The sequence below is a fragment of the Vanacampus margaritifer genome, chromosome 18 (assembly GCF_051991255.1).
Source record: "Vanacampus margaritifer isolate UIUO_Vmar chromosome 18, RoL_Vmar_1.0, whole genome shotgun sequence".
NCBI classification, from domain to species: Eukaryota; Metazoa; Chordata; class Actinopteri; order Syngnathiformes; family Syngnathidae; genus Vanacampus; species Vanacampus margaritifer.
In genome coordinates this window covers 17,206,974-17,228,106 of record NC_135449.1, presented here as the reverse complement: position 1 = coordinate 17,228,106, position 21,133 = coordinate 17,206,974, and the positions used below count along the sequence as shown (strand labels likewise).

General features: G+C 44.0%; 1 protein-coding gene across 2 annotated transcripts in view; it reads right to left on the bottom strand.

The window, feature by feature from the left end:
* Window positions 1-21,133, bottom strand: part of LOC144038809 (1-phosphatidylinositol 4,5-bisphosphate phosphodiesterase delta-3-A-like) — a 68,782-nt gene that overhangs the window by 1,030 nt on the left and 46,619 nt on the right. For both annotated transcript variants that reach the window (XM_077551551.1, XM_077551552.1), the window contains 2 exons: window positions 11,872-12,007; window positions 1,485-1,634 (listed from right to left, as the gene is read on the bottom strand). In XM_077551551.1, coding sequence (XP_077407677.1) covers window positions 1,485-1,634; window positions 11,872-12,007 — 286 coding nt within the window. The remainder of the gene's footprint in view (window positions 1-1,484; window positions 1,635-11,871; window positions 12,008-21,133) is intronic.

Genomic DNA, 21,133 nt, shown 5'->3' with positions numbered 1-21,133 from the left:
TACGAGGTGCTCATGAGGTTTACAGAAAATGGGCGTCTGTTAAGATTACTTTAAAAACCTCTCTCCCTTCGTCAGGCGAGTTCAGGCATTCGGTGTTGGTGTTGTGTGTGTGTGTGTGCGCGCTTATAAGTCGTGTTATGGTGAGGGACGGATAGAGCGGATTTAAACGACGACGTGTGCCGTATGTTGCTTGATTGCTCGTTGCCCGGGGGTAATGGCCATTTCTCATGCAACGATATCGAAAGGCGGCCTTGGCTCTATAGTTAAATCTCTTTGTGCGTAAGAAGACTTGTTATCCCCTCAGGAGGCAGTTCCGACACGAATGCGAGTGGACCCGTACTTCCCACTTCCTTTCCTCGGTGACCATACGGGGGTCACATGACTACAGGGAATGCGTAAAAAGTGTTTCCATTACACTTTTGCGAAATACTTCTATTTCAACACATCACAAAAACTACCTCATGAAAGCGTAAATACTTTGCGATATTAGAGAATTTTTCCGAAAACCATTTGTTTCCATTACAAGCTTGCTTTTGCGCAAAACTGAGGGTAATGGAAAGGCACCTATTGTCTATGTTGTTAGGTAGGAGTTAGCTGACATTTTGTCTAGCTAGAAAACGTTACAGGTGGTCCTTTTTTAATTGAAGTGAGAGAAAGCTTGCTTTTTCCATGCAAGTGTTAATAGTCAAGACAGTACCATAGTCCTTTTTTAATTGAAGTGACAGAAAGCATGCTTTTTCCATGCAAGTGTTAATAGTCAGGTTTCCATTCAATTGTATAGAATTTTTTTAAGCGAATTTACTGAAAATGCACAAAACGGACATGCAACTTATGCTTGTTTCCATCTGTTCTTCTTTTGCAAATAGTGAGCGGGGACTCCGCCACTATAAGTGGCGGTATATACAATAGAGATGGGATCCACTAATTTAAAAGAAGACGAAGAAGAAAAACAGGAAGCGACTTTGTCGTGCAATGACGTCGTATGAGTTTGTTTTTGTTATTCTTGATAAACCGTAGTGTTTCTTTGCTGTTTTTCCATCTAAAATTGCATTAATATACTTTTTTTGCAAAGTGGTTTAAAGAAATGTCTCTGCACTTGCCCTTAGAGAAAATTACCTACACTTTGAGAGGTCAACAGGATATATTTTTCTTTTTTTTGTGAAAAAATTCAATAAATATATTGTTGAAAACAAAATGCATTATTATTCGCTTCTTTAATTAATTCCAAAAAGATTTCTGTTTCGCCGTTCCCCCAAACGTAGCCAAAATTAGCATTTTCCCTTTTTCGATACGCTTCAAAATCCACCCCCTCCAAGTGTAAAAACTTTCTTGCAAATGTTTTTATTTTCGCATTTCTTGAAAATTCAAATAAAAATGGGTGGATGGAAACCCAACTAGTGTTAAATTCAAGGTGCTTCTAACTAACTGACTGGAGTGGATACCCATTATTGTTGACCACTGATCTTTCACACATAGTAGTGTACCTGTGCGGAGACTTGTAAAAGGCAGGGTGTACTGCCCAAGGAAGTCATTGCTTGAAGTATAGTCATGATCTTCGACCACAAAGCGAACAAGAGCCAGGGCAGGAGCATGAATGGTAAAATTAAAGGTGCAGTTCCACTGTGGGTTAAAACCTGAAACAAGGATAGAAGAAATAAATATGTACTCATATCCATTTACACACAGTGACTTTACACATTTGCAATCTGCTTCTGATAGGGGGCTTTGCCAGACACCCATTTAAAAGGCAAACAACAGTTAGAACTCACCCCCAATACTGTAAACTGGTTAAAAATAACCCTTTGAGAAATTATGTTAAAGTTCATAAGTAAAAAGTAGTAGTAAACTATTCATGAAATTTAAAAAACAGAAGTTCAAATTATTTCATCCCCCCAAAATTGGTTGGCGCCCTTACTTAAACCATGCATTTTTTTATTATTATTTTTAAAGAATTGGAATTGAGATTTGTTTGGAAGCGGAATTGAATAATAAAAAAAAACATCGCCCAAATTCAAACAATGCCCAACCCAAGTCATTAGGACTGATTTTGGAGCTCAAGTCATTGGTTCAGACTCCTTCCTCACCGGAGAGGTGACCTTCTACATGCCTTGAGCCATCTTCTGCAGTTGAGGATTGGGCAGATGAGGTCCATGCCATCAGCCATCACCGAGCACATGCTCAACTCAACTTTATTTATAGAGCACTATAAAGGCATTCATCCATTTTTGTAACCGCTTATTCCTCTCAAGGGTCGAATTGGTGCTGGAGCCTATCCCAGCTAACTTCAGGCAGTAGGCAGGGTACACCAAGAACTGATTGCCAGGCACGGTAATCTGTTGACCCATTCTGGGTTCAATCTCTGACTTCTACTTTGATGGTCACCTGAAATAATATATAATCTACTATGTTGTTAAAATGACTCGAAAAAAGGACTTGAAACTCAAAGTTTGAGTTTGTGAATTGCTTGAGATTTGTCCGTCTGGACTCAGGACTTGACTCGGGACTTGTTAGTCTTGACTTGGGACTTGACTCGGGACTTGAGGGCAAAGACTTAAGATTTACTTGTGACTTGCAAAACAATGGCTTACTCCCACCTCTGGTACATTTCATACACACTGCAAGTCAATGTGCTGCACTTGCCGAAAGCAAAGCACCGACACTCTAAAAATGGATTGGTTGAAAAAAAAAAAACTACCAATCTAGTAGGTTAAGCTCATATTGCCTTGATTAACCAATATATTGGTTATGGGCATACCAATTTTATTGATTAGCCAAACAACCAATGAATTTGGTTACATTAGAAAGTAAGTCTAGATAGATCACTTGGAAATGTATATATTGTATCAATTTATTGTATTCTAAATGTATTAATTATTATAAGTGACTACAATATATTATATGAATAATATAGTGTTTGAAAAAGGAAATGTGTGTCTAGATTAGTGTTGTTCAGATACCGTTTTTTTGGCCCCCGATACCGATACCTAGCTTTGCAGTATCGGCTAGTGCCGAAACCTTACCGATACCAATGTTTTTTTTTTCTCACCATGAAAAAGCTGTCCTGCCATTTGTTCAGAGCATTCAAGGGCCAATAGGATGTTAGCTCGGCATGCAGTGAACATGTCACACATCAGTGAATGTCGTGCATGAGCAAGACACAAGATGCTGCATCCAAAATCCTATATTAGCCGTCCGTCCGTCCATCCGTCCGTCTTCTTCCGCTTATCCGGGGTCGGGTCGCGGGGGCAGCAGCTTTAGCAGGGAAGCCCAGACTTCCCTCTCCCCAGCCACTTCAGCCAGCTCATCCGACGGGACCCCAAGGCGTTCCCAGGACAGCCGAGAGACATAGTCTCTCCAGCGTGTCCTGGGTCGTCCCCGAGGCCTCCTGCCGGTAGGACATGCCCGGAACACCTCCCCAGGGAGGCGTCCAGGAGGCATCCGAACCAGATGCCCGAGCCACCTCAACTGGTTCCTCTCAACGTGGAGGAGCAGCGACTCGACGCTGAGTCCCTCTCGGATGACCGAGCTTCTCACCCTATCTCTAAGGGAGAGCCCGGCTACCCTGCGGAGGAAACTCATTTCGGCCGCTTGTATCCGGGATCTTGTTCTTTCGGTCACGACCCACAGCTCGTGACCATAGGTGAGGGTAGGAACGTAGATCGACCGGTAAATCGAGAGCTTCGCCTTTCGGCTCAGCTCCTTCTTCACCACAGCGGACCGATACAGCGTCCGCATCACTGCAGACGCTGCACCGATCCGCCTGTCGATCTCCCGCTCTAACCTACCCTCACTCGTGAACAAGACCCCAAGATACTTGAACTCCTCCACTTGGGGCAGGACCTCCTCCCCGACCCGGAGAGGGCACTCCACCCTTTTCCGACTGAGGACCATGGTCTCGGATTTGGAGGTGCTGATCCTCATCCCAACCGCTTCACACTCGGCTGCGAACCGCTCCAGTGAGAGCTGGAGGTCACGGCTTGAAGAAGCCAACAGCACCACATCATCTGCAAAAAGCAGAGATGCAATGCTGAGGCCACCAAACCGGACCCCCTCAACGCCTCGGCTACGCCTAGAAATTCTGTCCATAAAAGTTATGAACAGAATCGGTGACAAAGGGCAACCTTGGCGGAGTCCAACCCTCACCGGAAACAAATTCGACTTACTGCCGGCAATGCGGACCAGACTCTGACATCGGTCGTACAGGGACCGAATGGCCCGTATCAGGGGGCTCGGTAACCCATACTCCCGAAGCACCCCCCACAGAACTCCCCGAGGTACACGGTCAAACGCCTTCTCCAAGTCCACAAAGCACATGTGGACTGGTTGGGCGAATTCCCACGCACCCTCGAGGATCCTGCTGAGGGTGTAGAGCTGGTCCACTGTTCCACGGCCGGGACGAAAACCACACTGCTCCTCCTGGATCCGAGATTCGACCTCCCGACGGACCCTCCTCTCCAGCACCCCTGAATAGACCTTACCTGGGAGGCTGAGGAGTGTGATCCCTCTAAAGTTGGAACACACCCTCCGGTCCCCCTTCTTAAAAAGGGGAACCACCACCCCGGTCTGCCAATCCAGAGGCACCGTCCCCGATGTCCACGCGATGCTGCAGAGACGTGTCAACCACGACAGCCCCACAACATCCAGAGCCTTCAGGAACTCCGGGCGGATCTTATCCACCCCCGAGGCCCTGCCACCGAGAAGCTTTCCAACCACCTCGGCGACTTCGACCCCAGAGATAGGGGAGCCCACTTCAGAGTCCCCAGACCCTGCTTCCTCAAAGGAAGGCGTGTTGGTGGAATTGAGGAGGTCTTCGAAGTACTCTCCCCACCGGTTCACGACGTCCCGAGTCGAGGTCAACAGCACTCCGTCTCCACTATACACAGTGTTAACGGTGCACTGCTTTCCTCTCCTGAGACGCCGGATGGTGGACCAGAATTTCCTCGAAGCCGTCCGGAAGTCGTTTTCCATGGCCTCACCGAACTCCTCCCATGCCCGAGTTTTTGCCTCAGCGACCGCCAAAGCCGCATTCCGCTTGGCCAGCCGGTACCCGTCAGCAGCCTCCGGAGTCCCACAGGCCAAAAAGGCCCGATAGGACTCCTTCTTCAGCTTGACGGCATCCCTTACCGCTGGTGTCCACCAGCGGGTTCGAGGATTGCCGCCACGACAGGCACCAACCACCTTACGGCCACAGCTCCGATCGGCCGCCTCAACAATTGAAGCGCGGAACATGGTCCACTCGGACTCAATGTCCCCCGCCTCCCCCGGGACAATGGAGAAGCTCTGCCGGAGATGGGCGTTGAAACTCTTTCTGACAGGGGATTCTGCCAGACGTTCCCAGCAGACCCTCACAGTACGTTTGGGCCTGCCTGGTCGGACCGGCATCTTACCCCGCCATCGGAGCCAACACACCACCAGGTGGTGATCAGTTGACAGCTCCGCCCCTCTCTTAACCCGAGTGTCCAACACATACGGCCGCAAGTCCGATGACAAGACTACAAAGTCGATCATCGAACTACGGCCTAGGGTGTCCTGGTGCCAGGTGCACATATGGACACTCTTGTGCTTGAACATGGTGTTCGTTATGGACAGTCCGTGGCGAGCACAGAAGTCCAGTAACAAAACACCACTCGGGTTTCGATCGGGGGGGCCATTCCTCCCAATCACGCCCCTCCAGGTCTCACTGTCATTACCCACGTGAGCGTTGAAGTCCCCCAGTAGAACGAGGGAGTCTCCAGGGGGTGCGCTCTCCAGCACACCCTCCAAGGACTCCAGAAAGGGTGGGTACTCTGAACTGCTGTTCGGTGCATAAGCACAAACAACAGTCATGACCCGTCCCCCCACCCGAAGGCGGAGGGAGGCTACCCTCTCATTCACCGGGGTAAACCCCAACGTACAGGCGGCTAGCTGGGGGGCAATGAGTATGCCCACACCTGCTCTGCGCCTCTCACCGTGGGCAACTCCAGAGTGGAAGAGGGTCCAGCCCCTCTCGAGAGGATTGGTACCAGAACCCAAGCCGTGTGTGGAGGTGAGTCCGACTATATCTAGTCGGAACTTCTCAGCCTCGCACACCAGTTCGAGCTCCTTCCCTGTCAGAGAGGTGACATTCCATGTCCCCAGAGCTAGCTTCAGTAGCCGGGGGTCAGACCGCCAAGGCCCCCGCCTTTGGCTGCCACCCAACTCACTGCGCACCCGACCCCTTTGGCCCCTTCCACCGGTGGTGAGCCCATGGGAAGGGGGACCCACGTTGCCTTTTCGGGCTGTGCCCGGCCGGTCCCCATGGGTATAGGCCCGGCCACCAGACGCTCGCCTTCGAGCCCCACCTCCAGGCCTAGCTCCAGAGGGGGGCCCCGGTGACCCGCGTCCGGGCAAGGGAAACGAAAATCCAATGTTTGTACTCATCATTGGGGTCGTTTGAGCCATGCTTTGTCTGGTCCCTCACCTAGGACCTGTTTGCCTTGGGTGGCCCTACCAGGGGCATGAAGCCCCGGACAACATAGCTCCCAGGCTCATTGGGACACGCAAACCCCTCCACCACGATAAGGTGATGACTCACGGAGGGGATAAATATCCTATATTAGCGTCTAAATTAATGGTATCGGCATGTTACTTGTTAGTACTCACCGATACCGATACCACTGTTTTAATGCAGTATCGAGGCCTCTGCCGATACCAGTATCGGTATCGGAACAACACTAGTCTAGATAGAGGTCACTAAGCGTGACCAGCTCAGTGAAATAGTGGTAGAGTGTCTGCCCTGAGACTGGGAGGTTGTGGGTTCAATCCCTGGCTGGGTCATACCAAAAACTATAAAAATGAGACCCATTTGCCTCCCTGCTTGAGACTCAGCATTATGGGTTGGAATTGGGGGATTAGATCACCAAATGATTCCCAGGCGCAGCCCCTGCTCCTTGCTCCCTCAGAGGATGGGTCAAATGCGGAGAACAGATTAAGGTGGGTGTCAGTGGTTCTTTTTTTCAGGAATCCCGCGGGTCATGAATAAAATTGTCATATCAAATCATAAATGTCAGCCTCTAACACAGATTAACCAATATATTGGTCAGAATGACTAATTTGTATCGGTTGGCCCAATCACCAATATATATTGGTTGAAAACACCTAAGATTACATAATCAGATTCCCCAAAAAAATGTAACTATACCATTACAGTTACAGGAAAAATGATTTTTAATTACACTAGGATTTGTGTTATTTGTCGGCTGCCTTGGTCCCTGTCACCCGCAAATGGCAGGGGCATATTGTATAGAATATATATCGTGGTGATATTTATTTTTATTTTGTCTTCATGAACATACTCAATATTGGAGTAATCCAAAAGTAATCCAGTTATATTAATTTAATATTATGGTACTTGGATTACGTTACTAACTACATTTTTCAGCAGGTAACTTGTAACTAATGGATTACATTAAAAAAAAAAAACTCTAAACCTGGTTGGGACGCATAACTACCAGCTAGATTGGTCAAGTAACCTTTTTATTGGTCAATTTGACCAATTTGTTGTTGTTTTAACTAAAGGATCTGTTGGGACACATAACTACCAGCTAGACTGGTCAAATGTAACCTTTTTTTTGGGTCAATTTGACCAATTTGTTTTTAGAGTGTAAACGCATTTACAACAGAACATCTGAAATATTTGCAAAGCAAAGATAACAAAATTAGCTTATTATGTTGTTTGTAAATGCATTTAAATGTTGTCAACGCACGCTCCATTAGTAATTTTAATAAGCTAAGACACCCTTGGCAGGGTCCTCAAGGGTGCGTGGGAGTTTGCCCAACCAGTCTACATGTGTTTTGTGGACTTGGAGAAGGCGTTTGACCGTATCCCTCGAGGAGTGCTCTGGGCGGTGCTTTGGGAGTACGGGGTACCAAGCCCCCTGATGCAGGCTTTTCGGTCCATGTACGACCAGTGTCAGAGTTTAAAGTGGTTGAGATGAAGATCAGCACCTCCAAATCCGAGACCATGGTCCTCAGTCGGCAAAGGGTGGAGCCAGCTGGGTCAGGGATGAGATCCTGCCCCAAATGGAGGAGTTCAAGTATCTTGGGGTCTTGTTCATGAGTGAGGGCAGGATGGAGCGGGAGATTGACAGGCAGATCGGTGTCCGTTGTGGTGAAGAAGGAGCTGAGCCAAAAGGCGATTTACTGGTCGATCTATGTTCCTACCCTCACCTATGGTCACAAGCTGTGGGTCGTGCCAAAAAGAACAAGATCCCGGATAGAAGCGGACAAAATGAGTTTCCTCCGCAGGGTGTCCGAGCTCGCCCTTAGATATAGGGTGAGAAGCTCAGTCATCCAAGAGGCTCAAAGTAGAGCCGCTGCTCCTCCTCGTTGAGAGGAGCCAGTTGATGTGGCTCAGGCATCTGGTTCAGATGCCTTTACGGAACTCTCCCTGGAGAAGTGTTCCGGGCATGTCCCACCAGCGGGAGGTCCCGGGGACGACCCAGGACCCACTGGAGAGACGATGTCTCTCGGCTAACGTGGGAACACCTTGGGATTCCGCTGGCGAAGCTGGTTGAAGTGGTTGTCGAGAGGGCAGTCTGGGCTTCCCTGCTAAAGCATCTGCCTCTGTGACCCGATGGATGGATGGATGGAGATTTACAGACATTTAAAAACAAAGTAAATACATAAATTGAAAGACCATATATAAAAGCAACCACAGCTGCATACAAAGTGCTGCATATTAAGGGGTCATTCCTTGTCAAGGAGGGTCTCCTTAGTGACACCTCTAGAATTTGCCCGATTTTATTCTATAGCAGTGACGTGCAGTGAGCTCTAGGTTTTGGTAGGCAGGCAGTCTCAAATTGAGACACACTCACCAATTACAAATTAGTGTCGGCAGGCGAGTGTACAATGTATCTTAGGGTGACCATATTTTAATTTCTAAAAAAAGAAGACACTCAGCCCAACCTCAAGATACTTGATACTCAGATACAAGATGCCATACATTCAAACTATTTTAACATATGCCTCCTCTGTATGGGTAGAAAATAAACAAAAAATAAAAAATTATCTTTTGAAGTCTTACGTTTTTTGCTTCGCAATTTATTTTTTATTTTTTACTTTGAGCGGGGTTCGTACTCATCGTCTCCGGTGCGGCATCTCAACATTTGCCATTTAGCTGAAGTTCTGGGCCACCGTCACAGCCAGTGCGGTCTTCCAGCCACGGTAAACGTTGCAGTGCACTCCACCTCCCATTTGCCGCACAACAAAAAACTGACAATTTCAAACCCGCCCGGACGCCCGGAAAGAATGTAATAAAGTGGATATCTCCCTGTAAAACAGCATACTTCCTCACAAAATGAAGTTAGCAATAGCAATGACGAAGTGAAACAGACAGTTAATCGAAGCACTTCTACAAAGCTAATCTTTCCTTTTGCACCATTCTTTACTTTGCTGAAGATCCGGTAGCTATGGCGTTAGTCTCCCATCCTTCAACAGCTGATGTTTTTCCTCAAAAGAAAGGCGTGAAAATAGTTTGGTATTTTCAACAGTGGCGTCATCCAGGGATGTGATTTGACCAAAGTGAAATTATCTGAAAATTTAGCCGGGGGTCTGGGGGCCGCTGGCACCCAGCTAGGTCCAGGGCAGTGCCCTGGTGGGGGGACAAAAGCCCCCCGGAGCTCATGGGTTTTCCGTGTTTTTAAGTACTTTCAATGCACTCACATGACAAAGAAATAGACAAAACAACAGCATAAATTTTCAATGTATATTGAACTATCCCATATAAAATGGCAACATTTTTTAGTTTAGTTTTTATTTTTAACATTTAGTCAACTCAAAATCAGTCACATTCAAAAACATTGGACTGTCTTTGCTTTTAAAAACTATCACTGAGAATATCATCATATCTAACTAATGTGATTACTAAGTTAACACATAAATAATGTTGAAGAGTTCAAATTTCATGAACAAATAATTGTATCATGACCAAATGAAAAGTAACTCATATTAGAGCATACCACAAATGTCTTTGTTATAGCAGAAGATGTTATCTGTCGGAGTCAAGTGCATACACAATGAACTACAAAAAAAAAAAAATATTTTTTTTTTTTGGGGGGGGGGGGGGGATAAAAAAGCGGAATTCCGCTGTGCTGTGCGCTGTATTTTGAATTCACAAATGCACTGCGAATGTACGTTTGCATAGGAATAATACAGCGATGTAAAAAAGCTGCATAGCGATCTGCCTATTTGCGTAAAGGACTTTTCTACTGAGTAACTGACTACACATGCGCAAACACAGATCGCTACGCGGACAAGGCTGGAAAAAGCGCAGTAGCGGTGAGTCTTCAGGAGGATAATTTTTGCAGCATTTTTGCCTGCAGGCCAGACGAAGTAATGAGTCATTTTTAATTGAGGTAAAACAGCGTAATTCCTCACAAAATCAAGTTAGCAATAGCAATGACTAACACCATGTAAAAGTGAAACAGACAGTTAATCGAAGCACTTCTACAAAGCTAATCTTTCCTTTTGCACCATTTTTTACTTTGCTGAAGATCCGGTAGCTATGGCGTTGGTCTCCCATCCTTCAAAAGCTGATGTTTTTCCTCAAAAGAAAGGCGTGAAAATAGTTTTGTATTTTCAAGAGTGGCGTCATCTTACCACTGTGCTGTGCGCTGTATTTTGAATTCACAAATGCACTGTGCGAATGTACGTTTGCATAGGAATAATACAGCGACGTAAAAAAGCTGTTTAGATTTGCGTAAAGGACTTTTCTACCGAGTAACTGACTACGCATGCGCGAACACAGATCGCTACGCGGACAGGGCTGGGAAAAGCACCGTAGCGGTGTGTCTTCAGGAGGATAATTTTTGCAGCATTTTTGCCTGCAGGCCAGACGAAGTAATGAGTCATTTTTAATTGAGGTATGAAAATCACCAAATGTCACTTTTAACTGTAGGCTTTCTGAAATGAAAGAAATAATTAAAATAAACGGTTTCAACTTTCATTTTAGCCTGGGGCAGGCAGTGCCTACCTAGCCTGCCCTGACCGAACGTAACTGTTCTATAGTGATCCGGACGTTGACGCCACGCATCCCATAATGGGCGTTAGCGCAGCCATTTTGGCAGTATAAAAAAACGCGTCCGCCACTGTGAGTAAACGGCAAACGCCACACTTTAATGATAGACAGCTGTCTAGTCAAAAGTAGGTCAACTGTTGTTTTAACTGTCTATTAATGTTCCTGGCAGTAAATTAAATGCAGATTAAAACAAGAATGATATAAATGTAAACCACTTTATTCCATGTGAAAACTAATATGATTGACAATTTACCCTTTGTACACTGTACAAAGGGTTGCAAAATGCAGTACATTTTACACTGGACTTACTATTCAATGGTTTCCCCCATAGGTTTATAATCCTGGCGGGCCGCCAGTCTTTTCTCAGGCTTGACTCCAGTGGAAGGCCTATATTATTCCATTATTATTTTTCCATCATAGGAAACCCTTTGAACTTGTTGTCTAGCCCTTCACCTCAAACCATGAAGCCCTTGACATCTGAGCTACTAGTGTCATTAGGACACAAAAATCCTACCATTTGGGTAAGGTGATGGTATAGAGGTACACAGCTGTCAAGTTGGCTGTTCAAGTGCTCGACTTGGTACCACCAGCAACCCACAACTTACTGAAAAACCCAAAGGTGAATCTCAGAACATCTGTTGTGTAGGACTGGATGTTGATATTCCTCTATTCACAGTATTGATAAGACATTGGCCAAAGATCCAATGATACCCAGTGCTCATGAGTTAAGACATCAGGGACCTAGGTATTACTGTAAATGGAAAGTCATTAATTCTGTTTATGTTAGCATATAAACATATTTCTCAATTGCTTCAAGATAGTTACAGTGTACATACCATTATTTTGGATGTGATGGGTTTTCTTCTTGTTGTTATCTATCTGAACACCATGTATCTCAACCCAAACCTGGGGATCCACAATGGCTGTAGGCTTGTTCTTCTCTTGCTTAGGTAGCTGCTGTGCTGAAATAACCTGGAATAGAGTGTTGAGTTGACATCACACATCCCACAATGCACTGCGACAAACATTAATGTAACCAAGGAGTGCTGCACCGGCCCCTACACACTGGCGAAATATGCGCTGTTTTAGTTGTGTTGTGGTGCGGAGAGAGGCAGCACAGGAATCAGATTGTGGCTGGAATTTTGCTTTAATCGTTTTTTCAAAACCAAAAAGAAACTATTACAGTTGTACAATGAAATCAAGGTAATACAAAGCATAAATTGGTAATGCATAATGCACTCAATTACCCAAATCAAACCATAGGAAATAAAACAACTAATATTCCCAATCCTGTTCCCACAAACTAAATAAACAAGTAAACATGCATTAACAAGAAGATTAACTGAACAAAACACCTTGGATGGTCTATTAAACCAAATATATAATACATTAACAATACCATTTTAGCAGGATAGAATACGCGTCCAGTACTTTGAGTAAATTGCAAACACCACACTTTTACAATGATAGACAACTATTGTGTACCAGGTCCCACAACAAGAAGATGCTAAAGAAGGGGCAAGCATTCTACAGGTTACCAAGATAGGCTGCTATGATCCAAAGGGCCAAGAACAAGACGGAGGAATTGGGATTGTCATCGTGGTGGATATCGCTTGTGTAGCGATCACTTCATACCAGGTGAGTACATTTTTTAATCAGTCGTGTAGATGCAGCATGATTTTATAATTAAATGATGATGAAATACATGATTGGGCACTTTGCACACAATGGCTGAACCAACAGATGCTAACCTGGGTGAAGCTAGCCTCCATACGCAAAATGTTGGGGAAATGCTCCGTTTAATTTGTTTGTGCTGCTAAGGTTTAATAGGTATTATTACACAGTTGAATTTAATAACTGACCTACAGTAGCAACATAAACAATACTTTTTATGGCACAAGCGACGGCAGTGACGGATGAATCAGCAGATGCTAAGTTGCTAACATACCTAAATAACACTGCAAGACTTGCATAAAACTGCAAACTTATGCTGGGCTTACACCAAACGTTTTCACAGTCTTAGACTAAAGACTGAAAGTCTTGAGTAAGTTTTAGAGTCTTCCTGGCGTCTCAGCGCGCTACCGTCATCTCGGTCGTTTAGTGTGAGATGGTAATCTTTGCTGTTTTAGGTCAGTCTTTTCCTAGTCTTGGCTTTACGACAATATCAAACGCGTTTGATATTATCTTAAGTCCAATAGATGAGATACTTTGAAAACGAATACGAGAGTGCAAAGTGCCACGAATGAACACCGGAAAAAATGTGCCAACATGTGTCAACAATAGCCCATATTATTTATTCTATCACTTTTTAGTAAATATTCACCACTTTAAATGGTGCCATTACTGAATGTTTTAACAGTGATATCTCTCGCTTTTTACTTCGAGAATCAACTGCTGTTTAGCTCAGCGGTTTAAGCACAATGCTGATCATGCCTAGTGGTGTGAGATCAATTCTCTGCTGGAACATCCACAACTTTTTATTTAAATGCTGATAAAATGTTTTTATACAATTTAATAGCGATGTATACAGTACAGGCCAAAGGTTTGGACACCCTCACATGCAATGCATTTTCTTTATTTTCATGACTATTTACATTGTAGATTCTCACTGAAGGCATCAAAACTATGAATGAACACGTGGAGTTATGTACTTAAAAAAAGGTGAAATACCGGTAATTGAAAACACACTTTATATTCTAGTTTCTTCAAAATAGTTACTCATTGCTCTGATGATTTTTTTTGCACACTCTTTGCATTCCCTTGATAAGCTAAAAGAGTAGTCATGAAATGGTTCTCCAACAGCAATGCAGGAGTTCCCAGAGGTGAGACTGCCAAGAGTGAGCAGTAATCAAAGCAAACGGTGGCTATTTTGAAAAAAAATAGAATCTAAAATGTGTTTTCAGTTATTTCACTTTTTTTTGTTAAGTACTTAACTCCACATGTGTTAGTTTTGATGTCTTCAATAAGGATCTACAATGAAAATAGTCATGAAAATAAAGCAAACACATTGAATAAGATGTGTGTCAAAACTTTTTGCCTACAGGCTACTGCATTTTATATGTATACATATTTTATAACTTGAGCCACGCTCGTATTCTGCTGATATATATATATAAATATTTGAATTTATATTTTAACTGTTTTGAATTTAGTTATAGCTGTGTAGATGTAGATATATCTATGGTAACTCAATTTAACTTGATGAATAATTCTTTGTTCTCTTCCCTGGGAAAGGAATGTGTAATAAGGTTCCTGTGATTTATCTAAGGAGTATATGTTTAAAAGTGCTGGCAGAGTTTCTGTTCATCAGTTATAATTAGCTGATCAAGTACTCTCAGGATTCGAATCTCTAATTTGCTGGTGGTACACCATTAACAAAAACGTAGACAGAATTAATTATGTACATTATAATGTCCAAAGGCTAGGAAATTGGACTCAATCTGGTTTTGAGGCTGTACACGGCCAGTTAGCTGCCACATCTTTGATGGCTTTCCAAAATTGAATTGCACTAGATATGTTGCTGGCAGAAAAGGGCGGAGTTTGCTAAATTTTTGGAGATCAGTGTTGTACTTTTATTTATAACAACACCGCACCCGATGGAAGTTTAACTATTGCAATTGAAGGACTGCAGACACTCAATAAGAAAATGAAAGAGCATTCAGGTGTGGATACTTCTGTATGGGATAATTGGATGGATGTATTTGGGCGCTATAAAACTTTAGTTTCCTCAACTTTGATATCTGTTGCTGTATTTGCTGCTTTGTTAACCACATGCGGGTGGTCCTGTATTCCATGTATTTGTTCTCTTTGCCAAAGGATTATTACCACGCCTACTGAAAAACAGGACATACAAAATAAGTCTTCTTATATGATGGTTGAGTCTATTGCTTCTGTTAACACTTCCCCATTCGTGCTCACTGTTGCATCCGAGGAGGGGGACGAGGATCCCGCTGGTATTTTCCTCTAAAAATGTTTAAATGTTTATTTTGGGCTCTTTCAAAGCCCAATTGAAGGAATGTTAACATTTTACTGTTTCAATTTATATTTTAACTGTTTTGAATTTAGTTATAGCTGTGTAGATGTAGACATAACTATGGTAACTCAATTTAACTTGATGAATAATTCTTTGTTCTCTTCCCTGGGAAAGGAATGTGTAATAAGGTTCCTGTGATTTATCTAAGGAGTATATGTTTAAAAGTGCTGGCAGAGTTTCTGTTCATCAGTTGTCCGGTCTAAGGTTCAAGGACGAGCTGGGTCCACATCTATTTTCCAAAAATTGGGAGTGAACTAGGATATGGGCTGTCGGAAGTCTTATCTGTTTTTTTTCTACTTCACTCTTTCCTTAAGGACTCTGCGAAGGGAGGGGAGAAGCCATATCCTGTAAACACTGTTTGAAATTGAATAAAGGTGATGTGAATCCACTAGAAGGATACACATTTGGCAAAATCACTACTTGAGTGAACTCATTGTGTCTGCAGAAACTTTCTGTAATAAAAACCTCGCAAAGAAACCTCTTCACAGATCTCAAACTTTGATTTTTATTTTAAACACGCAAGAAAACAAAAACCTGTTTTCTAACAGATGGTGACGCCCGACATGTAACGATTACAAGTTGCGGCGTTCCCGGACGGGCGCAATTTCTTGCGCCATATTAATTGTATGGTAAGTGGACACTTTATCCACGTAGAGAAATCCTGTCTATTTGGGATCGCTGCAACCGGTTTTCGTCTTCTAAATTGACTAAATTGTACATGAGATCTGAGTGAACAGGTATTAGTAGAGTTTGAAGTCATTCGGTTACGGAAACTGAGGGACGCAAAGTCCTTGATTTTGGATTTTACTACGACATTACATAACACGTTAACATACACGTTCGTGGTGACGAAAGTCTTTGTTTACGGAAGTATCGTCACGTTGGATTATGCGCAGCTGAAGTAAAGAAGTATTAAGAGATTTTTGAAGAGACAGGTTGAAGCAGCGGGTTTGTTGAAAAGACGTAAGAGTTACGCCGCTGTCAAGGAACCGCTAGATCCGGATATATTTATTTTTCGCGGAAGCGATATTTCATGTTTGGGGAGTAATGGGCAACGTTGTTAAAGAATTTTAACCGTGACCAGTGCTACAACTGTGGATGCTCGGGCCACTGGGCCAGTACCTGCCGACAACACCCACGTGTCGGGAGGGGCAGAGGGAGCAGGCGTCAACAAAGAGGACGCGGCTACTACCAGCAAAGGGGACGTCAGTCACAGAACCCTTTCCCCCGCCTGACGTCATCACACCAGCAGCAATATCTGCCTGTGCCATATCAGCAGTTCCTGCCGCCACTTAGTGGACAGTTTCCGCAATGACGGGACCCTGAATTCACATGCCAAGGTCTGCAGGAGCCTATGATTGAACTAACGGTAGGAGGAACTTCCTTATCATTTATGGTCGATACTGGAGTTCGTCACTCTACCATTATGACATTGCCACCTGGAAGTACACTCACCGCTGATGGCATTTCGTTGGTTGGATTCAAGGGAGAACAAACTATTCTGCATATGACATCTCCAATACACACGCAGTGCTTCACACAAAATGTGTTGCATTCATTCGTGTATGCCCTGACTTGTCCAGTGACTCTTTTGGGAAGGGATTTTCTCATAAGAACTGCTCCATTGATCCAGTGTGGGCCGGACGGGCTCACGCTTCAGTTCCCAGATGGACATACTTATTACTGCGCTGGTGACTCCGCCTCCAACGTCTCCACCCAGTTTCCAGTGGTGCCTCAACACGCCATGACGTGCACCACTGCTGACATCTACTGGGCAAAGATTGACACTGATTCCTCCGGCTGGAGAGATCCTGAAACTTTTTGGACTCTCTGGGTATCTTGGGCAAGCCTGGTGTGGCTTTTTCTGTTGCGCTGACTGAAGAACAATCTCGGTGGTATAAGATGGCGGATCCACCTGATGCATCTGTGCCTCCGTGTCATCCTCATATTTCACTGATGGTGTCATCCCAGCACACGGCAAAAGATTTGGGTCCATTTGTCCTGGCCTGCACAAAAGCAACTGATTGGCAACACTCTATATATACAGATTTACTGTATTCCAAATCTCTTGATGCCTATTGGATTGAGTCTGATTTGTTTGTTTCCATGTCTATTTTAGAACATCAGCTTTTGGACCGACATCATGGAAGGGAGACATCTGACAGCGAGCTTGTTGGTGACATGTTACAATCCTTGCCTGCTGCACTGTGGTCTACTGACCCGACTGTTGTGGGCCTGTGTAATGTTGCTCCAGTAACTTTTGAATTAAAACCCGACTCCATTTGGGTACCACAGTACCCAATGAAGGATGAAGGATGACTTGGCATCTCAGTAACAATTGATGGTTTGCTAAAAGCGGGGGTTCTTTGCAAAATTGATAGGTCTAGCTACAATACTCCTATTCTCCCAGTAGAAAAGAAAAATACTGGTAAATTTCGTATGGTGCATGATCTCAGAGCTATTAATGCTAAAGTTTTTACACCTACACTGCCGGTGCCAAATCCTCATTCAGCTCTGTCACAGATCACTCCATTACATACTCATTTTACCTGCATTGATCTTGCAAATGCATTTTTTTGCATCCCTCTTGACCTGTCTATGCAGAAGTATTTTGCATTTACGTGGAATAATGAGTGTTACTCCTACACCCGGCTTCCTCAGGGTTTTGTGTTTTGTCCTGGAGTTTTCAATGCTTCCCTTCGACAGCTGCTGTCACCTCTCCAACTTCCTCCTGATGTTCTTTTGGTGCAGTATGTGGACAATCTACTCCTAGCTGCACCATCCGAGGAGTCCTGCCTATAAGCTACACAGCTCCTTTTGAGCAACCTGGCTTCGGTGGGCTTGAAGTGCTCCAAAGGCAAACTCCAAATTGCCCGACCTCAGGTTTCTTTCTTGGGTCAACTTATATCAAGGCATGGAACAGGTATTTCTCCATCACACAAAGATGACATCTTGCACCATCCCAAACCGCCAAATGTCAAACAAATGTTGGCTTTTTTGGGTCTTTGCAACTACTCCAGACATCATGTTCCGGATTTTGCGGAACTGACTCATTCTCTCAGACAATTAGTGAATGAAAAAGGAATGAGAAACCTGTCACATGTTCTTAATTGGAATACAGCTGCTGAGAACTCTTTTGTTCTGCTGAAACAGTTTTTGTCATCAGCTGCGGCTCGTCGTCCCTGATTACACTAAAATGTTCTTCCTGGATGTTTCTGAAAAGACCATCAGTGTGTCGGCTGTTTTTTTTTTCAAAAAGGGGAAAATGGTAATAGACATGTTTGCCTTTATGCATCAACACCTCTTGAAAAATATGAACAACGTCATCCTCTTTGTGCAGCTTTTGCTTCAGCATTAGCTCGCCTAATTTAGAAAACATCTCATATTCTGTTACATCACCCGCTGACGTACATCACATAGTACAGTGCAGTACGTAACCAGCCAAGCATTTACTATGACGGGGACGACAGAGAAAGATTGAATTAGTCTTGACACAACCTCACATTTTGTTTGTACATGAGGGAATTAACATGGCAGAAGACATGTTGGAGGGACAATCCCACTGCTGCACTCAGCGAATTTTGGAAGAGAACTCACTGAGAAATGACCTTTAAGACATCCCACTGGACGACCCAGACTTGACGTTATTTACGGACGGCTGTTGTTTTAAGGGCAATGATGGACTCCAATCAGGTTTTGCTGTAACACAGATGATTGGAACAACTTTTGACCTGATAGTGGCAGAGAGACTCACAGGGCCACAGTCAGCTCAACGAGCAGAAATAGTGGCTGTGACAGCTGCATTAAAAATAGCAAAAGATAAGACTGTGAACATTTACACTGACTCTGCGTATGCACATGTGGTTGTGCATAAAGCCATCAAAGAATGGCAAAGAAATGACTTCATGACTGTTTCAGGGACACGATATGAGGGACATGATAAAACCAGTGGAAGGATACCGATATTTGTTGGTAATAGTGGACTCATTTTCTGGATGGCCTGAGGCATATCAATGCAAATCTGAAACAGCAGAGGTTGTGGAAAACATTTGATTAATCATTACATACCATCACATGGGTTTCCCAGAAAAATTAGATCAGACAATAGAACCCATTTCAAAAACAAACATCTACAGGAAGTAGAAAAAGCATTGGGGCTAAGACATACATTTGGTTCAGTATATCATCCCCAATCCCAAGGACAGGTTGAGCGAATGAATAGAAATATTAAAGAAAAATTAGCCAAAGCACTGGCCTCATCAAATTTGAATTGGCTACAAGCTCTTCCTATTGCATTAATGAATGTGTGAATGTCACTAAACTCAGCCAAAGGCTGGATTCCGTTTGAAGGTCACACAAACAGACCATTTCCGGCTCCTATGGCACCGCTGGGAGAGTCACACATTGCAGGACCTCCAGTACTCAAACAGCTAGCATCTACGTTCTCCAAGCTAACAAAAAACAACCAGATGCTCCTTCAGAAATAAATGATTGTGAATATGTGTGGTTAAAAGTGACTAAAAGAAAGTGGTCTGCTCCTAGATGGACGGGACCCCACAAGGTGACAGAGAGAACGTCTTGTGCAGTGCGCTTGCATAGAAAGGGGGACACGTGGTACCACATCTCATCTACCAGGCCCGCCGGATCCGCCTCTGGCTCAGCGTTCCCATCACCAGGAACCACCTGACGATTCGACCGGAAAACCACGTCTGCTGATTCAGTGTCCGGCTGTATGGTTGCCCTTGCTGGCTGAGGAAGTCGTTCAATGGAGATTGAGTCAAGTGCCCTTTTCCGGGCATCATTCCACAACGATTGAGTCACATTTTGGGAAAATAATCCCGGTGACCAATCCTTGGATCTCTGGCAGTCGACCCCGGGGTCCTGAAAAAAGCTGACAACGCCCTTTTCATTAAAAAAAAAAACTGACAACGCCCTTTTCATTCAACAAAGAACTTCATCACGAGATAGCTTCAAAGCGGGAACACGTCTCCATCTGCTGCTACATCACGACACTCTTTCTCATATTGATTTTTTCTGCCAATCTGGTATCTCTGGAAGCCCCTCAACACAACTTTGAACGTAACCACAACACATCGTATTAAGCGAGGTATTGATTCTCCACGCATTCCCTGGATCATATCCTGGACTTATAATAACTCAATTGCTGTGACAGTTGCCCCAAACACGAACATCTCTGTTAAAATTCCCATTAAATCTTTAAAGGGATTTAGGAGAGGGAGGCAGACTAAGGGGGGGGGGGGGGTACTGGGTGAAATATTGGTGGTATTTGACAGGACATGTGACTGGAGCGCTTTTATAACCACCCAAAGCGGACGATACTGGCCACCGGGAACTAGCGAGGAGGCTATTTTTTTTTCTTTTTCTGGAGAGCTCAGTATTGTTCATTCGGTAATTGTACCGATTTGACATGTCATCATCATTGCTCTCCTTTTTTTTATATATATATATATACAGTATATAAATATATATATATATATATATTTTTTTTTTTTTGTATTTTTATTTTTTTTTGTATGTGGGTGAATATGTGTATGTGCGTGTGTATGTGCGTGCGAGTGTGTGTGTATTCATTAGTTCACTTAAAACCTATAAAAAATACAAATAAAAATCTCATACCGTGAAGGGATTTAGGAGAGGGAGGCAGACTAAGGGGGGGGACTGGGTGAAATATTGGTGGTATTTGACAGGACATGTTTTACGGCTAGACTGGAGTGCTTTTATAACCACCCAAAGAGGACGATACTGGCCACCGGGAACTACTGAGGAGGCTATTTTCTTTAGCAAAAGGCACTGCATAAAATGGGAGGTCAACTCGAATTGACCTTTGCTCTTCCTGATGGAAATATACGGCCGCCAAATGCAACTCTATATAACACCTCCTGTTTTGGATTACTGTTATGGGCGTTGTTCTCCAGGGCTGATCCCTATTTTCCCATTTTAGTTTGTGTTAATAAGACTATGAGTAAGTTAGAACAACCAAAAATGACTAAGTACATGATGGAGACCGGGGTGGAGGCTGTTAGCGTACCGATTGATGGTGTAGT